General features: G+C 39.4%; 1 protein-coding gene across 1 annotated transcript; it reads left to right on the top strand.

The window, feature by feature from the left end:
* Nucleotides 1–989: 989 nt before the first annotated feature.
* Nucleotides 990–24,354, top strand: OSGIN2 (oxidative stress induced growth inhibitor family member 2). The gene is made up of 6 exons (XM_006880521.1): nt 990–1,033; nt 9,322–9,476; nt 13,899–14,035; nt 14,585–14,776; nt 20,084–20,175; nt 23,272–24,354. Exons 1-6 carry the CDS (start codon nt 990–992, stop codon nt 24,299–24,301), a joined length of 1,650 nt encoding a protein of 549 aa, XP_006880583.1. The 3' UTR covers nt 24,302–24,354.
* The last annotated feature ends 682 nt before the right edge of the window (nt 24,355–25,036 follow it).

Consider the following 25,036-nt stretch of genomic DNA (forward strand, 5'->3'; position numbering starts at 1 on the left):
TGCAATTTAATGGAGGGTCAGCTATGAGTCAGTTTCAACTTGACAGCACACACCACCACCATCAAAATGGCTCATAGGACTGGGGCGAGGGCAAACAGCGGGATTTTCTGCCAGGGAAGCAGGTTAAAACACACTCTTGGCTGTTTGAGAGAAAACTGCATTCTGTAATCGCACGTCCATAAACAGAACCTTTCGGGTGATGCCCGGCATTGATGTTAAAGTGAGTTTCCCTAGGTCATTTTGATGTGGGATCAAGAATGCAAAGCATGTGGGGGTTCTGGACTTCTGCAACCGAGGCAAAGTGAGAAAACTCTGGAAGGCGGGTCCTTGGGAAGGAGGCTCGACTTTTCCCCGGGTCCTCGGCCAAAGGCCTGCAAGGGCGCACTCGGGAGGCAGCGCGGGGGCCAGTAGGATTTCCCCACGCCACCTCGCTCGCCCGGTTAGCAGCTCTTCGCATCGTTTCCCGCCCCGGCCACGCGCGCCCGCCCGGCTCGGGAAAGCGAACCTCAGCGCCGCTCCCCACGCGCACGCGGAGGGGCGGGGGCGCAGCCAAGGGCCGGGTGCCGTGAGACGCCGCGGTGCGACTGGCCGAGCCTCCTCTCTCCCAGCCGGGTGCAGCCTCCTCCCCACCAGCCCCGGCCCCGCCCGGGCCGCCGCTCCACCAATCGCCGGGCTCGCCCGCCGCGCGCACCTGCAGGAGGAGCCCGCGCATCGCCGCGCAGCGTCCGCGTCCGGCTCCGCCCCCAGCGCGGCGCCCCGAGATCACCCGCAGCCTGCGCCCGGCCGCCCGCCGGCGAGAAGCGGAAGCCGCTTCCTCCGAGGCGGACAGCTGCGCGTCTCAGCCCGGCGCCTGCAGAGCCGCAGCTTCCGGGCGGCCACGGCGAGGCGCGAGGCGGCGGGTGTCCGAGGACCCTGTACGAGCGGGCGCCCCGAGCGGGCAGCCCCGGCGGCGGCTGCGATCGCGATCGCTGCCCCGCGAGCAGCGCTCCATGCCTGTGTGGTGCTGCCGCTGCTCCCTGACCGGTCATTTCAGGTGACTCTGCACCGGGAGGGCGGGCTGGGGAGCCGGGCGAGGATGGAGAGGGGACAGGCCGAGCGCGCTGCGCCGTGGGCGAGGGCGAGGGCCTGGACAGCGGCGTCCTCCCGCATCGGCCCCAGCCCCGGGGAACTCCTCGCTGGGGAGAACCCTCTTAGGTTGTCACCCTTTTTCTCACCCTGGACTGCACCAGTCACGGGGCTGCAAACCCAGCTAGGCCCTGGAGTGAGTTGATAGGATGACCTGAGACCTAAAAGTAGTACAAAGTTTTTGAAAGGGACTCCACGAAGGGCTCCCTTTTCTGATATTCATTACTTATTTAAAAGCATCACCTGATGGCCCAAGTTACTGTGTTCGGGGACTACTTTTAAAGTGCTGGTATCTTGTTAAAAATGGGAGCTGAGTAGTTAACTAGGTGCTAATCATTGTAATTCATTATGGTGTAGACATTGGAAAAATGGGGCTATTTTAGGCTCAAGTTATGAGTCAGTTTTTAGGAATTACAGCATTTTAAAGGAAAAGGGGTTATATGTTTTGGATTTGACACAACTGGCCAAAGACGGGTTTTAGTCTTCTGGTGAAGGACCATGAGGAAGGAGCTTCACTGTTGAGCCCACTGAAGACAGGTTAGTAATGCAAGCAGGGTTATACTCATGTGCCAGGATAATCTCTTTATGGTAAAATATGAAACTATCTTTTAAAAGTTCCTAAATCCCCATTTAAATTTAGATGGTTTGTGAACTTGGATTGTAAGAACAAGCATATTTTTTCACCAAAAAAGCCGACGTGTCTTTTAATTATTCTTATAAAGAGTATTTGTGAAGTTATCAATTACTAACCATTTGACCTGTTGCCATGGAGATGATCCTCATTATGTGTTCGCACCGAGTGTCACGTGATGTAGAACTGGGCTCCACAGGGTTTCCAGTGGCTCATTTTTCTCGATGGCCATACTTTTCCAAGTCTTCTCCGGGTTAACTTGAACCTCTCTCCAGTGCATTAAAAATATACACCAGCCATCAAAGGAAGTGACAATGGCTTCATACCACATGTTGTTACACACATCTGGAGATGTATTCATGCTCATTTCTTCACATTTATACTTCACATTTATATTATCACAGTTAACTTAGTCAATAGAGAAGTCCGTGTACATTGCAAGTTGAATGTTAGCACTATTTTAATACACTTGCTGTCATAGAAGTCTTTAACTTTCTCCTAATATTCAGCACAAGGGCCAGGAGTTTTACCGAATTGCAAAACAGGGATAAGATGCAAGAAAGGTTGAGAAATAAGTCTCTAACTGTAACGAAGGCAGTCATTCACGTTTCCCTAGATCTCATTAAACTTTCAGTCATTTATTTCTAGACCTTTTTAAGAAATGCTTTCAGCTTTTAGATTTTTTTTTTAAGCTATTGGCAGATTTGCCTATTGACAGACAATGGTTTGAGTGTATCAGACTTACTTCATAGAGTTTTAGAAAACAATTCTCTTCCTGAACTCTTGCTCACCTTATGTCCCTCGAAAACTCAGATGACTTTCAGATTATTGTTCAAAAGGATCTTGGCAACTTTTTGTATGATTGCACTGTTAAAGGGACTGGTTTGAGGTTCATCTGCCCACCCTTCTCCTGCAGTTACGTCTAGACTGTGGATATGACATGGTTTCTTGTGTATATAGAAATATAGTTGTTGTTATTAGGTGCTGTCAAGTCAGTGGTGAAAAAAAGTGCTGTATTTTGGTTTAGGGAAATAGAAAGAAAATAAGAAGCATGTTGGCCAGGAAATGAAAATTTTGTCCAAGAACTCATACTCAAATTGTGAAAACGCTCTGTTTTGTATCAAGTTTGAAAGGGGGGGGGGTGGAAATAAATACAATTTGCTTGCTAGCTTCATTGGGAAAATGTTTCTAATTTACTAATGCTATTCTTTTAGCACTTTTATTTGTAACACATTTTAAGATAAGTTTTGGTCTGCATTTTAGATTTTATTTAATACATGAAAGAATAAATGTTAGGAGAAAACCATCCACTAACATCCCAAAGGCAAAAGCTCCATCGTTTCTGTTCTGGAAGTTGCTGTGTGTGACTGACTTTTATATGTGACTTCAGAACATTCCTTTTTCCATGGTAGTTTCAATTTGATAGCAAATTAGGATCATACTTCCAAAGACGATTGGAAAATAAGTACAGTAGGCCTTTGAACTATCATTTAAGTATTGTTAGGATTTGAACTCTTTTAGTTATCCAAATATTATGTCTGTGTCATCATTTTAAATTTGTTTTGAAATTCTGGACCTTAATGTTTCCAAAACAAAAGTTTTCCTAAAATCGTCTGCTTTAGTATTTTCCAAACAGTAATTTTTAGATTTTATTTGTACCCTCCATTACGAACGAGTATATTTAATTTGTATTGCTCAACATAAATGCTTTTTTTAAAGTACATGAAAGACTACCAAATTGGATGCACAAAATGGAAATTTCCACTGATAGGAGTCTGATGCTGTGGTATGTATGTATATGCTTTAGAATACTGACAAACCAGACCAAAATTTGCTCTTAATTGATTCAACTCCCCACTCATTGCAGCCCAGTAGAACAAGGTGAAAACAGCCTCATCGGGTTTCCAAGGCTGTGAAAGACTGCCCCATCTTTTCCCCTTTGAATGGCTGGTGGGTTAAATACCCACTTCCATCAGCGGCTGAGCACCTTCACCACTATACCACCAGGCCACCTGAAAAACACTGGTAGCAGTGTCAGTTTATATAAATAGAACTCAATATGTTTTTCCTAAAGTAATTTCTAGCTGCCTTATTGTAAAACCACTGAACTAGACTTTCTTTTTTGTTTGTATTCAGTGTGGATCTCGGCATTAAATGTATTGGAGAACCAGTATTAAATGTATCAAATAGTGTGTGTATGTATTTATTACAAATAGTTTGTCACATAGATTATGCCATTGGATACGAAAACTGTTTGAACAAATTACATGTACTCAAAGCGATGTGGCGCTTTCTCAAGAAGTAGCAAATAGAGATACCATTTGACCCAGCAATTCCACTACTGGGAATATACCCTAAAGAGACCATAAATGACATCCAAGTAGATATATGCATACCCATGTTTATTGCGGCTTTGATTACAATAGCAAGGAGTTGGAAACAACCTAAATGCCCATCAACAAACGAATAGGTAGAGAAGCTGTTGTATATCCGCACAATGGAATACTATGGTGCACTGAAAAACAAGGAACCCATGCAATATTATTCAAAATGGGTGACCCTGGAGGACATTATGCTGAGTGAGGTATCTCTCAGTCACAAAGGGACAAATGCTATATGGTGCCACTGTTGTAGAATGAGGCTGGCATTGGGGTGGGGTTAAGGCTGAGAAAAACTGGATGAAATATGTTTACGGCATTGAAGTCTATGGGGGAGAGAATAGTTTAAAAGTATTATATTTTAGGGCATTATGTTTATCGTAGGAGTACGCAATGAGGGTTGCAGAGTGGATTATATTTGGGGTTGGGGTTGGGATTGGGGGAGGTGGGGGGGATTGTGTACCAATGAGGGAGTTTTTCTTTTGCTTTTCAGGGAGAGGAGCAAACGGGGGGGGGGGGGGGGTTGGGGGTGGGGCCGGTACAAGGGTGCAACAATGAATAAATGGAATTCCAAAATTTCTGTAGATGTTCATTGAAATGAAAAATACATAAATTAAAATATTAAAAAAAATTAAAACTTTGGCTCTACTTACAACATGCAGTAGTCAGTCACCTGAGCACACTCTCTGACCCCCACCTACCCTTACCCCTCAAAAAGAAATAAATAAACAAACAAATAAATAAATAAAAACTACTAGAACCAATAAGCAAACTCAGACATATTGCAGGGTACATAAACCAATTTTATTTCTGTACACTATTGTTGTTGTTTTTGTTAAGGGCCGTGAGGTCGTAGGCGACTCTATGAATGAAAGATCTGAACACTTGTATAATTATCATCGTTTCTCCAATTTCACAAAATTTCTGGAGGCAAGCTATTTTGGAAGTGGATGCCACTCCTGCAAATAACTTGAAAATTAAATGAAGGAAAAAATTACATTTAAAGTAGCATTAAAAATAATTCTGTATGTAGGTAGGATACATTTACCAAGGAAAAACAAGTCTTGTATACAAAAAAGGGCAATGTTTTAGTATCATTGTTGAAAGAAAGCAAGCTTAAATGGAAAGCAGTCTTATGTCATTGGATCAGAAAACTCAGTATTAAGATAGGAATACTTCTTAGATTGATCTACAGATTGAGTGCAATCACTCTTACAAACACAGCTGCCCTCCCATCCCTCACCCCCCCAAGAAATTGAGCAGCTGGTCTTAAAATTCAAGTGGAAATGCAAGGAGCCCCAGAATAACTAAAACGAAATCTTGAAAAGAACACAAATGGAGGACTCCCACTTCTAAATTTAAAAACTCAATACAAAGCTTTTGTAGTTGAGACAGGGTGTTGGCATATGAATAAATATATGCTGGTGGAATAGATTTGAGGGTTCACAAATAAACTCAGTACTTATGTCCAGTTGATTTTCCTTGAAGATACCAAAGCAATTCCAGTGTTAGAGAATAGTCTCTTAACTTAGTGGTGCTCTGACATGTAGATATCCGTGAACAAAGGACTCTAGCTCTTAACCATATATAAAAATTGACTCCTATGTAGCAAAGAGCCAAAGCTACGTAAAACCTTTACTCAGAAGAAAACAGTTACAAATCATTGTGACCTTGAATTCACTCACTCATTCATTTGTTGCCTTCAAGTCGGGACTGACTTCCAGGTGATGATCCTGTGTTTTCAGAGACTGTAAATTGAGTAGGAAGAGATTACCTTTCTCTTGCAGCTGATGGACTCAAACCTTCTACCTTTGTCTTAGATATGACTTAAGAAGTACTCTCAGCAAATAAAAGATACTAGACTTAATAAAAATTAACTTTTTTTGTGCTTCATAGGACACCAGGAAAGTGGGAAAAAAAAAAGATAGCCAGCCTTACTACAGAAAGGGAGAAAAGATTTGCAGTTCATATCTCCGTGAAGAGCTTATGTGTATTCAGAATGCTAAAAAATATTCCCAAACCCGTATAAAAAAGATCACTCAGTCTAAAATTGGGCAGAGGATTTAACTCACTGATTCTTCAGTGAAGAATAATACAATACATAATATAATACAAGAATGTACAGTAACACATGAAAAGCTACTCAGAGTTATCAGTCATTAAGACAAGTTGTTACTGAGTTTCCCCAACTCATAGCAACCCCAGTTACAGCAGTTATACTTCATAGAGTGGCTACTTTTTTTGCCTTTTGGTTCCAGTCTATACAGCCAGGGCTCTTAGGGACTTAGAGCAAATCACAAAATGAAAGGCAGCCATGGAAACCTGCGCCAGCCAAGAAGATTTGTTTTGAGAGGATGTAATTCAATCCCTGTCAGTAACTTTCAAGAAAGACAGTTGGATTTTAATTCAACCCTTTTTAAAGTGCTAAATCTAGTGAGTACTGCTCCAATTCTTAAGGATGTGAATGAATATCGAGCCTTCATTCATATCAAGCAGTTACTTATAAACTTAAGAAACTCGTCAGGGTCTTATAATTGGGCTATGTTTATAAAGTTGGATATTGTTGGTGGTTGTCATTGAGTCATCATGTAGGAAAGATAGAACGGCTCCCTGGTTTTTTCAAGGCTGTGACCTTTAGGAAACAGATCACCAGGCCTTTCTTCTGAGATACTGCCGGATATGTTCAGAGTAGCACCCTTTTGGCTAGTAGAGTTAGGTCGTTGTCTAGGTCGTTGTCATTACGTCTTGTCAAGTCAGAACTGACTCATAGCTGACCACCACCCCTTCAGTGAGTTTTGAAAGGAAATAAATTGTACAGGGGATTACCCATACCTCCCTCCTGAAGCACCTGATGGGTTCAAACTTTGTACCTTTTGGTTGGCAGTGCAGTTACTTACTACTAGGTCACCAGAACTCCCTATTGGCTAGTAATTGAGGGCTTCTCTCTTGCAGACCAAGGGTCCCAAATGATGGAATAATTTTACAATTATTAATAATGATACAAACAGCCAGGAATGAGATAGAGCAGAGAGCATAAAACAGGGGGCCAGCAGTTCTCCACTGAAGACCTCAAGCCATATTTCTCTGTATTTATTGATAATCTAGGGAAGCAAATAATAAAAGGAATTTCTTGTAAATGAAGGCGAATTTTTCTCTATTGTCAACCTAATGCTCTAGCTCAGGAAGTATTTCACAGGTAGTAACACTCCCTCTATAGGGGGCCCTACCTGTCTTCTGTCTGCAGGGAACAAACAGCTCATTTTCTGGGATCTGCCACAAGAGAAATCCTAACTTATAAATCTGTAATTCCTTCAATTCCTGAACAAGGGTTTTCATATATTTGGTATGAAGTTTGGCTTCCCATACTTCTCCTTATATGTGAGCCAGGTAGTAATTGCTAAAATACTTACGATTACAGTAGTTTTCAAAGGATCATCTCAGAGATGCTTAGAAGCTTAGAGAGTGGGAGAAGGATAGGCAGTCTCCTCCCATGTAATTAACTGTCTTTAAAAAAACTTACTGGAGAGTCAGCTATGGATTGATTCCGACTCTACAGTATACAACAACAACGACAACAGAAATGTTTAAGTCATCAGGCTCAAATTGGCAGCCTCAAGGAGGCAGGCCCTCACTTTTTAAAAAAGTATAAAATCTTTGTTAAGGTTTAGAGAAGGAAACATTTCACTTTCCTAAATCTTGGAATGGTGATAATTTTTTTTAATTTCAGGTTATGTAAGAAAGTAACTAGCTCTAGAGTCCCTGTTGGTTGTGTACATAGAGTTAGAATCAACCTATAGCTGACCCTCTAGCGAAGTTTTTTAGAGGCAGTTAATTATACAGGAGGATATTGCCCATCCTTCTCCCGTGGAGCAGCTGGTGGTCCTGATGACCGGTGTGCCTTCAGGATGGCAGTGAAGCTCAGCATCAAGAAGATAAAGATTCTCACCATTGAGCCAATTGACAGCACCACGATAGATGGAGAAGAGATTGAAGTTGTTAACAGTTAGCTTGTTCAGCTCCACAATCAACACTCTCGGCTAGCAGTCAAGAAATCAAAAGGTGAATTGCACTGGAAAATCTGCTGTCAAGGACTTCTCCAGAGTACTGAAAAGCAACAGTGTCAGTCTAGAGACTAAGGTGTGCCTGATCCAGTTCATTATCTTTGCAGTTACTTTCTTTGCATCAAGAGCTGTACAGTGTCTAAGGATGACAGAAGAAGAATTGATGGCCTTTTAGTTGTGGTGCTCGAGAAGAGTCTTGGACATACCATGAACTGCCAAGAAAACAAATAAGTCTGTCTTGGAGAGAGTGAAACCAAGTTTCTCCATGGAGGCTAGGATTTTGAAGCCCCATTTCACATACTTGGGCAGGACATCATGCTTGGACATCATGTCCTTGGAGAAGGACACCATGCTTGGAAGGGTGGAGGAATGGCACAGGAGAGAAAGATCTTGGATAAGATGATTGACACAGTAACTGGGGTAGTGGGGGTAGGTGTATCAGAGACAGTAAGACTGGCTAAAGACAGGGCAAGCTTCAGAGCTCTCATACATAGGGTTGCTGTGAGTCACAGGCGACTTAACAGCACATAACAGCAACAAGGAAGTAACAGTGTTTGTAGTAAGGATGTCTGGAAGATTGAAGATGAGGTCAGTCTGCATTTCCTTAAAAAAGAATAGTGACCTTTACAGGAGCAACAATAACTAACTTTATGCAGTCAGATTTGGGTGGTCCCAAGCCCTTAGAAGCATTCAAAGATCTAGGGGATCCATCTATCCAGTACAGACATTTAGGGAAATAGCAGGGATTGGTTTTGGCTCAGTGGCATTGAGAAAGTTGAACAGAGTAGAAAGTATTTTGTAGGAGGTTTTAGAGAATTATAAAATCCTCAATACAGTGTTGTGTCTTTGGTCATTAAAAAGAACTTATTTAATACAGACTTGTCTATAAAGTACTAAAAAGTGACTGAGAACCTTCAAAGGGTTATAAATTAGGTCAAAGGATTGTAGTTGACAGAATTAAATTACACTTTATTTTGAAAGCATGAATTAAAAGGATTTTCTTTTTCTGTTGAATAATTTGTGGCCCAAGCAAATGTAAAAGTTAAAAAAATCTGAGTAAAAACTGATTTATTTCTAACGGTGATAGTGACTCGCTTTTGTTATATGTTTTGTTTTGATTTTAAAGGAACTATAGTGACTCTGAAACTGAAGGAGAAATTTTTAATTCCTTGGTGCAATATTTTGGTGATAATTTGGGGCAAAAAGTTAAAGCAATGCCATTAGTTGAAGAAACTTCTTTACTTGAAGATTCATCAGTGACTTTGCCTGTGGTAATAATAGGTAAGTTAATGCATTCTACCTCTTAAAATTAGTAATGAACCTTACTTTTATAAATCTACATTTGCACAGAAGTTCCTAGGGACCGCACTGAAAAGTATTCTTGTGTTGCTTGATGTGTTAGAACAATAAATAACTAAATCTTGGAAGATTATAGTTAGTTCATATAACATTAGATTCTGATGTTGGGATGTAGCATATATATGGAAAGACTAGTACTATTATGGTATTTTACTGTTATTTCCTATATTTGGTCTGGGATAAATGTCAGGATAATGATGGAGGGTGGAGGGCAGCACAAGAGAAGACAACCCTGGATGACATGGATTGACTCAGTGACTGGGGTCATAGGGGTAGGTGAGTTAGAGACAATAAGGTTGGCTCAGGAAAGAGCAGGATTCAGAGCTGTTGTGCATAGGGTCACCATGAGTCACAAGTACTCGACAGCACATAACAACGATGATGATGACAGAGTAATATTCTTGGCATTCTCTGTATGTTGTTGGATTATACTTAAAACTCCATTTGTAGAACAGATTAAAAGCAGGGAAACATTCAGACATTTAGGGTTAGTAAGAAGATTACTACTGATTGTGCAAGCTAGTTATCAGTGTTCACTTAGTGAACGTTATGTTGTTGTTAGGAGGCACTGCGTCAAGTATGACCCATAGCAACCCTGTGAATAACCGATTGGTATACTGTCCTGCCCTGTACCATCCTCACAATCTCTGAAACACTCAAGCCCATTGCTGCAGTCACTGGGTCAGTCCACCTGGTTGAGGGTCTTCCTGTCTTTTGTTGCCCCTCCAACTTTGCAAGCATGATGTCCTCTCCAAGGAATAACCTCTCCTAGCAAAAGTAGTAATGTCCAAAGTAGTACTCTGCAGTAGTGTTTGTAATCGTCATTGACCATAACATTATGGGGTTTTTAAATATATGAAGTCTTTATATCACCTCAGCATATATATATGAAATATAAAAATTAAGTTTTCACAAACTTATTTAGAATTTTTAAAAATGCTGTGATTTTGGTTTTTAGTTTTTGGGGCTTTTTAAAATACTATGCTTTTATTATATCCATTTAATGATCTGTCATGCTTATCTTCCCTCTAGTAGGCTCCAAGTCAGAAAAACCCTAAATAGTGAAATTAAGATGAAAGAGAGATTTACTTGAAATAAGTGTCCTGGAGGCACATAGAACTTCTTCACTTTCTTTGATAGCCAGTTTCAGTGTTAAAGGAAAGAGAAGAGTCTCTCACTGGCATATGGGAGAGATTGTGAAGGAAGAAAGCAAAGCAGAAGAATAAACATTGTTCTTCTAGACTAGATTTTCCTCTGTGGGATTTGATGGAAATGACAAGGGTTTATGGTAGTAAATTCCCATTTAAGATAGATCTCAGGGACCCTACCTTGTTGCTTGCTGTGCACCACAGAGTTGGAAACACAGTTGACCCTCTGGCCGGTTTTCTGAGGCAGTTAATTGCACATTATTCTCCCACAGAGCAGCTGGTGACCTCAAAATGTGTGCAGTGCAGCTTCTTGTCGCTAGTCAGTTGAATGTCTCAAGACATTCTGTGGACTTTGAACTGTCCTCGTCTGTACCTGTCCTCAATTCCCCCCAGTCAGTCTTTGTTTTTTACCTAAGTCTATGAATAGCTTCTTGTTGTGTGCCCTGGAGTCTGGACCAACTCACAGCTGACCGTCCAAAGGGTTTTCACAGGCAGTTAATGGCATGGGAGAAGATTGCCCATCCTTCTCCTGCAGAGCAGCTGGTGGATTCAAACTGTGTACCTTCCATTCCAGTGCAGCTTCTTACCACTAGGCCGCCAGAGTTCCCACCTAATGTTTATGGGGCAGTTAGCGATAGCTCTGTGAGCTTGAGACCAGGGAAAATGATTTCCCTAATACATATTATTAGGGAATTCTGGTGGCCTAGTGGCAAGAAGCTGTGCTGCAATCCTGAAGGCATGCAATTCAAGGCCACTAGCCACTGTGTGGGAGAAGGATGGGCAGTCTCTTCCCGTATGATTAACTGCCTCTGAAAACCTGCCGGATAGTCAGCGATGGGTTGGTTCTGACTCTGGTACACAACAACAACAACAACAACAACAGCAACAGTTTTTATTCTTGCAGTAACAAATAAGCACACATCTAATGGCTTTAAAATAAGTTTGGTATTTTAGCCATCTGTAGGAAACTCTAATACTGGATTCAGCCTAAAATCTGTATTGCTGCATCCCTTTCTGTGGGCCCTAGGGGAGACTCTTTGCCTTTTCAGCTTTGCTTGTCTTATTATGTGCCTTATGTTGCTCTTCCACTGTAATACCAGCAACATGGGCTCACACTGATGCCTTTTCCATAGTTACGACCCTGTGGTCACAGCTGAGAGAGGATCTCTGTGATTATCTTGGACTCATCTGGTATTCCTGGCTATACCTTTCCCCACGTCCTAAAACACATTTTTAAGAGTTGCTTTTGTAACCTAATATATTCCTAGATCCTGGGGATTAGGAAGGGCCTTCTTGGGGCAGACCTTTACTCTGTCTGCTGTATTTCTTTTGTAAACTGCCCTTTGAATTATTTAGTTTTGTCTTTTTGATTCTTAATTTTGTTGTGTATCAAGGAAATTAATACTTTTCTTAGACCCTACTTCCATTAATCCTTTGCTTTTCTGGTTTTAGGAAGTTAAATGATTGGTTTTCCTTTTAGCTCTTTCAGGTTTTTTTTTTATACTCAATGACGTTCAAGAAGTATAAGGAGAACTGGCACCCCATTTTCTAGTGTGTCAATAGTTTTATTTTTTTATGTTTACATCGTTAAGTGAATTTTCTTAGGGGGCAAAGTCTTAGGCAAACATGATTTTTTTGTTTTTCCTTTCTTCTTCAGAAGCCAGTATTTGCCCCAGTTGGGATTAAGTCATTGGTGATGAAATTAAGAAATGGCAATCTAGGTTAAAGGAAGTACAGATAGTTCCTTATGCAGATAGCTTCTGTTGTAAACTGGCTATGATGTAAGTTGAATGCTTTTTTTTAAAAAAATTAAAAGTCTTATTGCTGTTGCCTTTTATTGTATGTAGCACAAACTGCAAAGAATGAAATGTACTAAATCTAGATACACAACTGAAAAACCTAAAACATTGCCGAAAGAACTGATGGGTATGTCTCAGAGAAGATGCATCTGGAGTGCTTCTTGGAGGCAGGGATGACAAAGCTACATCTGTTATACGTTAGACGTGTTAGTGGGAGAGTCTATTCCTTGGAAAAAGATAGACTCCTGTCAAAATGGATTGACAGTGGTGACTGGTGATGGGCTCAAGTGTCTCAGAGGTTACGAAGATGGCACAGGATAGGACAGGATTCAGGTCTGTTGTTGATAGAGTTGTTGTGAGTCAGTGGCATCTAACCACAACTAGAATATGTCATAAGTTGGAGACTACCTGTACACGAACGAAGAAATCAGCAAGAGATGTAGTTTGGGTTAATTAAATATATAAATTTACACAGAGGCCATATTAGAAGGTGAGACGAAAAGGGTGATTGAGACCAGATCATGGAGAACAATAGATACAAGCAGTTAACATGATGAGGACAGTATGTTACCAACATATGTCTGAATATAGAATATAAACTGATTTAAGAATGTTTGGCTCTTAGTCTGAATATAGAATAAAAGTGATTTAGAAATATTTGGCTCTTAAGATGAAAGAATTGGAAATTATTTGGTCTTCTGATGTATAAGAATAGTAAAGACTGAATCTAGATGGCAAAAATGTTTTAGAACCATATCCTGATTAAGTTAGAGGTTTGCTAGTACCATACTTTTTCTTGTTGTTATGAATATAATTATTCATATAATATTGTTTCATTCATGTACATAGTGTTTTGTGTGTTTTACATTTTCCTTCATTCACATTTATGTTTCCTACAGTCATTCCCATACATTGTGTTTTATAAAATTAATCATCATTGGACTATGTCCACAATTTCCGCGTCTTTTCAGGTCCCCACCGATCTTGCCCATTTCCTGTACCCCATCCCTGCACCCACTATGCTTTGATATGAGATTTAAAGGAAAGGACACCTGTGTGATGAGGCTCCTGTGTTTGCTTTTAAATGCAGTTGTGTTTCAGCTATTACTGGACCAGTGAAATGTGATAAAGAAGTTGCATTTGAAAAAGTTGAATATGCTTTTGGGAAAAAGTTAACTTAGATCTAATCTTGGAAGACAGTAGCATAGAAACTCTTGAAGTCGCTATATAGTCTATATAGTTTGGTATAGATACGACTTTCAAGAACAGTAGAAGAGAATACGAAGGTCAGAAGGAAGTATTGGTGGGCTATTGACAAAATAGAAAAACCAAAGAATGGTTAGTATTAGGCACATTTTGTATTCCTTCTAATTGTTTTTATTTTTGTCTCTTACTAGGAAATGGACCCTCAGGAATATGCCTTTCTTACATGTTATCAGGCTATAGACCATATTTATCATCAGAAGCAATACATCCAAATGCCATCTTGCATAGTAAATTAGAAGAAGCAAGACAACTTTCCATTGTTGATCAGGTACTTACTACTGCCAGCTCTTTTTAATACTGAATGAAATAAGATTAGTTTTATGTTTATATAATAATTTCTAGTATATCTAGTTGCATATCCTTTGGTCTAAATAGCTTTCCATTACCAGTGTTTTTATTTTAGATAAATAAATATGTCCTACTAAATTCTGTTTATTTTGTTAAATTGTTTAGAGCAGAATTGCTTTTAGGGAATTATTTCCTTAAAGATTTTTCATATGTACTCCCTGCTCAAATAATTTTGGGAAATGCTGCTTTTTTTATTACGGTAATGTCACAGAAGACATTAAAAGATGGCATCATCATATATTACGTTAAAAAGCCCTAGTTGGCTTTGTTGAAACCCCTCTTTTATTTATCCATCCAAAGAACTTTTAAGATCTCACGGAAATACTGGGTTAGTGTAAGAACCTTCAGCATTTTCATGCTGAACACAGCATGTACACTGTTTACTCATTGCTAAACTCTGCTTTTTTTGTTTTTTGTGTTTATATATATATATGCACACACACATATATATATACACACACATATTCAGGACTTAGAATACTTGTCTGAAGGCCTTGAGGGCCGATCGTCCAATCCAGTTGCAGTACTTTTTGACACACTTCTTCATCCAGATGCTGATTTTGGATATGATTACCCATCTGTTTTGCACTGGAAGTTAGAAGAGCATCATTATATCCCTCATATAGTTCTCGGTAAAGGTCCTCCTGGTGGGGCTTGGCATGTGAGTATTGTTTACTATTATTTTAGTACATATATAAGTTATTGTAAGACCAGCTTGATTGCTAAGCATTTTAATTATAATTTTATATATAGTAAACGTATATGTATGTATATATGTTGTTGTTGTTAATTGCCTTCAAGTTGAGCACGACTCATAGCGACCCTGTAAACAAAAGGCCTGAAGCCCCTCTACAACTGTCGACATTTATCAAAGTTCATAGAGTTTCCAGAGGCATATTGTTTAGGAAGTGGATGCCACTCCTGCTTCCAAACCTTTCATAGAATGTTATTGGTTGAGTTGCCTGCAATGCATAGTGACCCTGTGTAAGCAGCTCTGAATGCTTCCCTGTCCTGAGCCAGTCTCACTAATTTTGACACACCAACTTCCATTGCCCCAGTTACTGTATCAATCCATTTCATCTGGGGTCTCTCTCCCTTGTGCTGAGCGTCCACCCTTCTGAGCATGATATCCTTCTCCAAGGACTGATCTCTCCTGACTATGTGCCCAAAGTAAGTAAGGCAGAGCTTCAAAATCCTAGCTTCCAAGGAGAAACTTGGTTTCACCCACTCCAAGACAGACCTGTTTGTTTTCTTGGAAGTCCATGGTATGTTCAAGACTCTTCTCCAGCACCACAACTCGAAGGCATCTGTTCTTTTTTGTGACATCCTTAGTCATTGTCCAACTCTCTGAAGCATAGCAAGTAATTGAGAAAACCATGGCCTGGATTAGGTGCACCTTTGTATCTCGGCTGACATCGTTGCTCTTCAGCACTCTGAAGAGGTCCATGACAGCAGATTTTCCCAATGCAGTTTGTCTATTGATTTTCTGATTGCTGGTATTAAGAGTGTTGATTGTGGATCCGAGCAAGCTGTAATTGCTAACAACCTCAATCTCGTCTCCGACTATTACGGTGCTGCCAGTTGGCCCAGTGGTGAGAATCACTATCTTCTTGATGTTGAGCATCAATCCATATTGAAAACTACAATCCTTGACCTTTTGCAGCAAGTGTTTCAGGTCTTCTTCAATTTCAGCAAGCAAGGTTTTGTCATCTGTATGTCATAGGTTGTTAATGAGTCTTCCTCCAGTTGATGCCACACTGCTACTCATTAAGCCCTGTTGCCTGAATGAACTGTTCTCTGCATGCAGGTTGAAAAGGTACAAGGACAGGATGCATCCCTGCCGCACTCCTTTCTTGATTTTGAGCCATGCAATTTTTCTTGCTTTGTTCTGAGGACTGCTTCTTGGTCCAAGTATAAGTTTCAAATAAGAATCATCAAGTGTTTTGAGATTCCCATTTTCCTCAAGGTTAGCCACAATTTATTGTGATCCACATAGTTAAATGGGTTTGCATAGACAATGAAACAGAGATACACATTCTTTTGGTACTTTCTGCGAACATCCACTTGACATTGGCAATAGTGTCCCTAGTTCCATGACTTCTTCTAAACCAAGCTTGTATTTCTGGTAATTCTCTGTCAATGTACTGTTCAAGTCTCTTCTGGATAATCTTCAGCAGGATTTTGCTAGTGTGTGATATTAGTGATATTGTTCGATAATCTCCACACTCTGTCAGGTCACCTTTTTTTTGAATGGGAATAAATATGGATCTCTTTCTGCCGGTTGGCCGAGTAGTTGTCCTCCAGATTTCTTGAAACATCTTGGTGAGCACATGCATGGCCGCATCTGTTTGCTGAAATACGTCAATTGGTATTCCATCAATTCCTGGGGCTTTATTTTTTTGCCAAATACTTCAAAGCAGCTTGCACTTCCTCCTTCATCACCACTGCCTCTTGCTCATATGTTGTTTCTTGAAATTCTTCTGTAAGCCAGTTCTTTTTGGTAGAGTGACTCTGTATACTCCTTCCATCTGCTTTTAATGCTTTGTGAGTCATTCAGTATTCTGCCCATAGCAACTTATGGCTTGAATTATTCTTTAATTGTTTCAGGTTAAGAAATGCTGAGCGAATTCGGCCCTTTTGATTTTCTGACTCCTGCTCCTTGCACATTTTATTATAATATTTTGCCTTGTCTTCCTGAGCAGCCCTTTGAAATTTTGTCTTCAGCCACTTAGCTTCTTGATTTCTTCCCTTTTCTTTGTCTTCTCAGCGCTCTACATACTTTATTTTTATTATAAGACAGGGACTTTACTGCAAGTCATTTAGTTAAATATGAGATTAATTACTAATAGTAGTTATGCTAAATTTGCTACTGATTTAGCCTTAGAATAAGTCTTATCTCTATTACAGCATATATGTAGAAAACATTAAAGGGATGCTTTTCATAGTAAAAATTTAATTTAAAACTCGCCTGTTCAATTTGGAGTTTCTCCATCTTTCAAAGTATTTAAAATATCCATCATTTCCTTCTGTTTTCAAAATCTTGAATGAAAAATATAATGCACATAAATGAGAAAGTGTTTTTAAATTGAAGAGCTGATATATTAAGGATACATTCACTTGTATGGTATTAGGGAGTCCGCAGCTACTAATTATCTTTTTGTGCTTTACCTGTAGTATATGTTCTACAAAGAAATGTTAAGTATTTTTTCTTTCTTTTGGTCTGAACTTTAGACTTCATGGTCACTTTTTATTAAAGACCAATTTTTAGTACAGATTTCAGCAGCCTCCTCTTATATTAGTGCATTATTATATACCATTACATTTCGTATCGGTTTAATTTATCAAATGACTGTTTCAGGGCCTAAGGGAATCCTTAATTAAGTATATCATGGATTCTTTTCTAAATTTTAATTCTTTTTCTTGTAATGAGTTGCCACTTTCAGGTGCCTTTGCTTTTCCGTATAAATATTTCTTATTGCTCTTTAATGAGTAGCACTCTTTATAAAGCCACATTTCTTGAAAATAATGCTGTGTTTTTCATAAGAGTTTTACACTATCTTCTCTTAAATTCATAAGGTTTTTAGTACACTTAGGTCTACTTAGAAAAATATACAGGCAATAACTGAGCTCTTTGTTACTCCATTTCCTCCATTTACATAAAGAAAAGTTGGATAAGCTTTGATTAGTGGAGTTTATAACAATGTATAGCCTCCATTCATCTGTGCAATTTAATGCCACTAAAAACCTGCAGGAGGGTCAGCTATGAGTCAGTTCTGATTTGACAACACACAACAGCAACGTACATCCACTAGGGAGAAGTTGCAATGCAATCCCCAAGGCACAAGATTCAAATCCTCCAGCTGCTCTGTGGGAAAGGATGGTCAGTCTCCTACTGTGTGATTTACTGCCTCTGAAAACCCACTGGGAGGGTCAGCTAGGAGTTGTCTGACTTGAAAGTCCCTAACAACAATAACATAACTACTAGAAAAACAATAGAAAGAAATTATTTTTAACATTTAGTCTGAAGACTTGATCTTGGAGAAGAGCATAGAACATACCATGGACTACCAAGAAAACAAATAGGTCTGTCTTGCAGAGTGAAACCAAATTTCTCCTGGTGTCTAGGGTTTTGAAGCTCTGGCTTACGTATTTGGGGCATGTGGCCAGGAGGGACCGATCCTTGGAGAAGGACATCATGCTTGGAAGACTTGAGGAACATCACAGGAGAGGAAGACCCTAGATGAAAAGGACTGATACAGTGACTAGGGCAGTGGGGGTAGATGTGTCTGGGTCAGTGAGACTGGCTCAGGACAGGACAGGCTTCTGAGCTCTTGGACAACTCATAGGGACATAACAACAACAACAAGCTTTAGTCCAGTTGTCAGGCATCACCCTTTTTGACTTTCCAAGCTAATTCTTTTCACCTTTGAACATTGTGACTACTTAGCTTTACAGTGATTGCCTGTAGTACTGTTTACATGGTAGCCTCCCCTGCCATGCTTCATAGATCAATCTGGACACCATCATACAGTGTAAACATCATAAATCCTCTGCTCTCTCATTCTCATTTGTTCTCTCTTGTCTTTTTATATCCATGATCTCATTACTCTTTTCCCTTCCCAACTTCTCAGTTAGGTCTTCTTGTTAGGAGTAGATAGCTCTCCATAGCTTGCTCATCATGACTGTAAACTTCTGTTCCCTTCCTTGAGAGTGTGCTGTCCCTTGAAGGTACCTGTTCTGCTGCAGCTCAGTTGGAGCCGAAAGCACCGTGCAGCATAAGAGCACCCATTGAGGTTGGTGTTCAGTTTACTTCCCATTGCTGTATATAAAAATCTTCGTTTCTTTCGAAAAGTTGTGCCATTTTCTAGTTGGGTTTTGTTTTATTTTTGGTTTGGGGTTGTTTTTTTACTGCTCACTCTGTGAACATATTGCAGATCCATCTGTATTAATTCTCTCCATCATCACTGTATAATAAAACTCTTTAATAGTTGCACATCTGGTAATTCGAGTTTTGCATCTTCTTGGTTCTGGGCCTAGTTAATCAGAGTGAGCTTGTCTCAGAATGTTCAGTTTGCTGCATTTTCTCCCTTGGTGATCCTCCTTGTACTTGTAAATAATGCTTCATGGGACCTAGTACATAGGAAATGCTCTGGACATTTTGGGCTGTAATAATAATAATAATAATAATAATAATTTTATTATTTATTATTATTATAGTAGCAGTATGTTCCATTCCCAGTACTACTAGGCTGTATAGAACAAGAAGACTTTTGTAAAAAGAAGCCATGGAATGTTTCACTGGACTTAGAGAAATGGTTGTGGTTGAACTTGTTCCTGGTGTTCAACTTTTGTTGCTTTGTACCAAGGAAAGTGGGAGTATGTAGACCAAGGGAACTTGAAGGGCTCATGTTCTTTGAAGGGAGCATTCCCCTCAGTATTGTGTATTCTTCCCGAGATAACCACTGCTTACCTCTCTGCCCTTTGGAAAAGATGTTGCTGTATCCAGCCAGGCTACACTTTGGAATTATAATTGATGGAGAAAGTAGAAGCTGGTTTCCTGCCTACTTGTAAAAATCTAGCAATGCTAAAATAGAATTTATCTAAAGTTTAGAAAAATCAATCAACTTTTAACAAATGAAATTTTTTATTTGTTCTCTAACATCATATTATCCTCACTATGTTGATCCTAATTCGAAGCTAACATCATTGTACACACATTACACATGTTACAGCTTTGTTTTGTAAGCTTATAACTATATTAAAGATTAAATGTAGATGAATACTCCTAAATGATGAAAATACATAAAATTTCACTGAAATAAACAAGGTTAATTAATACAGTTACTTAGAACTACTTGACACATTCCTTATCTAGAGTCTTAAGTATTAAAAATGACATGGTTTGGTTGGGGGGAAAAATCCTATTACTGTTCAAATGTGTTTTTTCATTGTACTTTTATTCTGAAAGAATATGGAAGGCTCTATGTTGACAATCAGCCTTGGAAATTGGATGGAACTACCTGGACTTAAATTTAAGGACTGGGTGTCTAGCAAACGAAGGTAAAGATCAACCTTTATTGTTATTCTTTGGTGTACAGTGAAAAAAGAGATTGACAGTAGACTTCAGAACATTTATGTAATTTTGTTTTAGACTAGTCATTTAAATGTGCATTTCTTACATATAAAAAACATACCTCTTTGCAGCAGTGACTAGCAATGAGCTCGTTTCCATTAGAGGTGTTTTGAAATTAAGCACAGTGGTAAAGGATTGTTGATTGATTGGGTTCTAGTGACTTGTGTGTTAACCATGGGTTAATCTCACTCTCCCATTAGGCCTTGGGTTAGTTACTGTCTCATCTTCATCTTGTCACACGTTCTTCCCATGCTTCTGTCTACCCTTTTTTTAACAATGCGTATAATCTTATATATATAGTGACCTAAAGTGTTTGATTTTTAAGAGCAGAAGAGTGTATGATTAATAATTTAGAATGATGGAATAAACAAGAATATAAGTCAGTAGAAGTGATTGACTACTTGATTATGGAGGTAAATAAGAAATATGAAAATACGAGTAAGAGGAGTCTCAGCTTGGAAGACTGTACATTTATTTATTTGAGGGAAATAACATTTAAAAAGAAAACTATGAAAACCCCTATTTTCAGGATGCTAAATATCAGGAAGTTTAATGTAGAGGAACTATTTTGTTGACTCACAAAAACAAAAAAGTAGGAAGTTACTTAACCTGTGTTAAAAAGGGACATAACATTTGCATGCTTGACATCCTGAGAAACCATATTAATTTATATGCACCTTTTCCTTAATTTGAAATTTTCTTGAGAGGAACAGCAAATTTAGAACAGTTTGAACAATTGAGCTAAAATCCTCCACAAACTTACTTTTTTTAAAAAAGAATATGTATAGTTGAAAACTTGGAGTTGTAAAACCAAGCAAATTGTACAAGTTCTTGATTTTCTTAAGTAAACAAGTAAAATTGCATAATGGAGTTCTCCTGTTGTGATAGGAGAACAGGAATGCTTCATCATTTATTTACTGCAAGTGTTCATCTTTCTAAATTATACTTAATGTACATGCTTTTAGCTCTGGCCTTTTACATTGTGCTAGGTGCAGACTTCTAGGTTGCTATAGAGATTGACAAGGTTTGAACTTGACCCTTTTTAACATCTCATGTTGTGACCTTGGGCACATAGCTGTCAACTACGAAACTAAAAAATAGGGATGATAATATATGTAACATTAAAAATTGAAAAGGAATACATTTAAAATATTAATTAAGATAAAAATTCTAAAAAAAAGGAAAACTTTGACCACCTTTTCCAGGTGTAAGCTGCACTAGCATGCCCAGTCACGTGGTACATCTTGGCGGCTGCTCACCTCTAATTGGGTCCAGGAGTTAGGTCCCTTCATGCCTTTTAAAGTACAAACCCCAGTGAAACATGAAAAAGGCAGTACTGAAATTTTTCAGAAACAGGTTCTAGTTTTATAGATACCTTTATGAGTAAGACAGCATGCAGAAAGAAATGTTACAGGTATTTAGATATATGTATTTTTTTAAGCAGAAGATTGGTCTGGATTATATTTAAAGATATGGAAAAAATAGTTTACTAAAAATTTTGCAAGATATTATGTCAGTTTTTTATGATACATCTGTATGACAGATTGCTAGCTCACAGTTATGGTCTAAATGATTTCGTAGTCTTAATTTTGAGACATCCCCAGTCTAATCCCTTCGTCCATTTTACTAATAGAGAGTGGCGGTGGCATAGTCTGCAGGGACTTGAGCTGTTGATGCAAAGTCTGTGCCTCTGAAAGCTCATCTCCACCAGTATGTCTGTGGGAGAAATGTGGGCAGTCTCTTCCCTTGTGATGCACAATATTGAAACCCCAGTGGTCAGCTCTATGTTAGTTCTGACTTGATAGCAGTGAATTAGAAGTTATTTTGGTAAAAAAGTCTTCTCAAGTTAATTTGAGCAGACATTATAGCAGATACTGAGAAAACAAAAATATGTTAACTGCATCCTCTAATTTTACAAGACTTCTTCTATTTAAAAACATTCTTTCAACTGAGCTTCTCTATAATGAGAATGTTATTGTTGTTATTGAGTCGCCGGTGACTCATAGTGACCCACTGTACAATAGTCCTTTTTTTTTCTTTTAAATTTTTTTATTTTATTTCATTATTTTTTGTGTGTACCATCAAATCAGATCTGACTGGTACAGGAGGAGATTGTCCCTCCTTCTCCAGCAGAGCATCTGGTGGATTCGAACCGTGCACCTCTGAGATTGCAGTGCAACTTCTTGCCACTTGTACAATAGTCCTAAAACCTGCTCTGTCCTGTGCCATTCTCACTGTCTCTGACACACCCACCGTGATTACCCTAGTCACTGAATCAGTCCACTGCATAGATGGTCTTCCGCTCCTGTGCTGTCCCTCCACCCTCCCAAGCATGGTGTCCCTCTCCAAGGATTGATCCCTCCTTGCAGCATGTCCAAAGTATGTCAGATGAAGCTTCAGAATCCTTGCCTCCAAGGAGCAGCCTGGTTTTACCCTCTCTAGGTTTAACCTGTTCATTTTCTTAGCAGTCCATGGATTCAGTACTCCAACATCTGTCCTCCCTCGTCATTGTCCTACTCTCTGACATATAGCAAGTGATTGCAAAGACCAAGGTCTGTGGCAGGCACACCTTAGTCTCTAGAGTGGCATCCTTGCTCTTCAGTACTTTGGAGAGGCCTCTAACAGCAGATTTTCCCATTGCAATACGTCTTTTAATTAGCTGGCTGCTGGTGCCAAGAGTGTTGACTGTGGAGTCAAGTAAAGTAAAGCTGTGAACAATCTCAATCTCTTTGCCATCCATCCTGATGTTGCCATTTGGTCCAGTGGTGAGAATCTTTGTTTTCTTGGTATTGAACCTCAATCCATGTTGAAGGCTGCAGTCCCTGACCTCCTGCAGCAAGTGCTTCAAGTCCTCCTCAGTTTCAGCAAGCAGGGTTGTGTCATCTGCATAATGCAGAATGAGAATATAGCTAAGACTATTTAGAGGAATTAGTATAGATGCTTGTTAGATAGAGAATTAAGAAACATGAAACTCAAAATACTGTGCCTCATGGAATATATTTTCTTTCCTTTTTTTTATAAAGGAACCTGAAAGGGGATCGAGTTATGCCAGAGGAAGTAGCTCGCTACTATAAACATTACGTAAAAGTCATGGGTCTTCAGAAGAATTTCCGAGAGAATACGTATATAACCTCCGTGTCAAGGCTCTACAGGGATCAGGATGATAATGATGAGCAAGACACAGACATTCCCACAAAGCATTTACAAATAGAGAAGTCACAGTTCATCAAGAGAAACTGGGAAATCAGGGGTTATCAGCGAATAGCTGATGGGTCCCATGTTCCCTTCTGTCTCTTTGCTGAGAATGTAGCTCTGGCAACGGGCACATTGGATTCTCCTGCCCACCTGGAAATTGAAGGGGAAGATTACCCTTTTGTGTTCCATTCAATGCCTGAATTTGGAGCTGCTGTAGGCAGAGGAAAGTTTCGTGGCAAAGTGGACCCAGTGTTAATTGTAGGTTCAGGCCTCACTGCAGCCGATGCAGTGCTGTGTGCTTACAACAACAATATTCCTGTGATCCATGCATTTCGCAGACGAGTAACTGACCCAAGCTTGATTTTCAAACAGCTTCCCAAAAAGCTTTATCCTGAATATCATAAAATCTATCATATGATGTGTACTCAGCTGTATTCTGTGGACTCGGACTTGTCTGAATATACTAGTTTTCCTGAGCACCATGTGCTTTCCTTTAAGTCGGACATGAAATGCATTCTTCAGAGTGTCACTGGATTGAAAAAAATATTTAAACTTTCTGCAGCAGTAGTCTTAATAGGCTCTCATCCTAATCTGTCATTTCTGAAGGAGCAAGGGTGTTACTTAGGCCATAACTCAAGCCAGCCAATTACATGTAAGGGCAATCCTGTGGAAATAGATGCATATACGTATGAGTGTGTTAAAGAAGCCAACCTTTTTGCATTGGGTCCTTTGGTCGGGGACAATTTTGTTCGATTTTTGAAGGGAGGAGCCTTGGGTGTTACGCGCTGTTTAGCTACAAGACAGAAGAAAAAGCAGCATTTATTTGTTGAAAGGGGAGGAGGAGATGGAATAGCGTAAAGTGAGTATATAAGTAATTCATGTGGACAGCTTGCTATTAAAGATTTTTAATATAGTGGTTTTGCAGTGCACTGGCTTACATTTTCTGGACCTGAATTGCCTGGAAGAGAGCCCCAAGCTCTAGGAATCATTTTAAAGTTACAAGAACTTGGTGTTCTACTTACACTGTACTGTGTCAGAAGTGTCATTGTCAAACAGAAACACTGCCAAGTTGTCTCATCTATGTTATGCTCTAACTTAAGGCAATCCTTCTTCTCTCCCAAGACTGACTTTTGCTGACTTAGGGTTATTACTTATATTCTAAAATATTACAGCCTTAGTTTATAAAACAAGTCATTAGGTCAGAAATTGTCCTATTTGATAGTTGGTCAGCTTGTGGGTTAATGGATTGAAGGACCAGCAGCATTGGCCTTGCCTGCAGCTTGTCAGAAATGCAGACTCTTACACCCCACAATAGTAATTGAACCCATCAGAATCTGCATTTTATTAAGATTCTACAAGTGTTCTTTAGACACTGGTCTAAAATAAAATGGTATATAAAGTACGTATGCTGGAGGTAAGAGGAGGGACTGAAGGTATCAAAACTCAGGTTTATTTTATTTTGAAATTATCAATTGTATAGAACTAATTTATTACCAGATAAAAACACCAGATTTTTATTGATTAACCCTTGACAAGAACTTCATAATCTTAGTTTCTAATAATTTAAACAGCCCAATAATGTGTTAGCATATA

This window comes from Elephantulus edwardii, unplaced genomic scaffold (assembly GCF_000299155.1).
Source record: "Elephantulus edwardii isolate Elephantulus edwardi_28Jun2011 unplaced genomic scaffold, EleEdw1.0 scaffold00008, whole genome shotgun sequence".
Taxonomy (NCBI): domain Eukaryota; kingdom Metazoa; phylum Chordata; class Mammalia; order Macroscelidea; family Macroscelididae; genus Elephantulus; species Elephantulus edwardii.

What these genes read in the sequence shown, in the direction of transcription:
- OSGIN2 (XM_006880521.1), top strand. Translation starts at nt 990, where the DNA reads ATGCCTGTGTGGTGCTGCCGCTGCTCCCTGACCGGTCATTTCAG. An exon ending in TCCCTGACCGGTCATTTCAG is followed by an intron (nt 1,034 to 9,321) that starts GTGACTCTGCAC and finishes TTGATTTTAAAG; the next exon opens with GAACTATAGTGACTCTGAAA. An exon ending in CTCCTGGTGGGGCTTGGCAT is followed by an intron (nt 14,777 to 20,083) that starts GTGAGTATTGTT and finishes TTATTCTGAAAG; the next exon opens with AATATGGAAGGCTCTATGTT.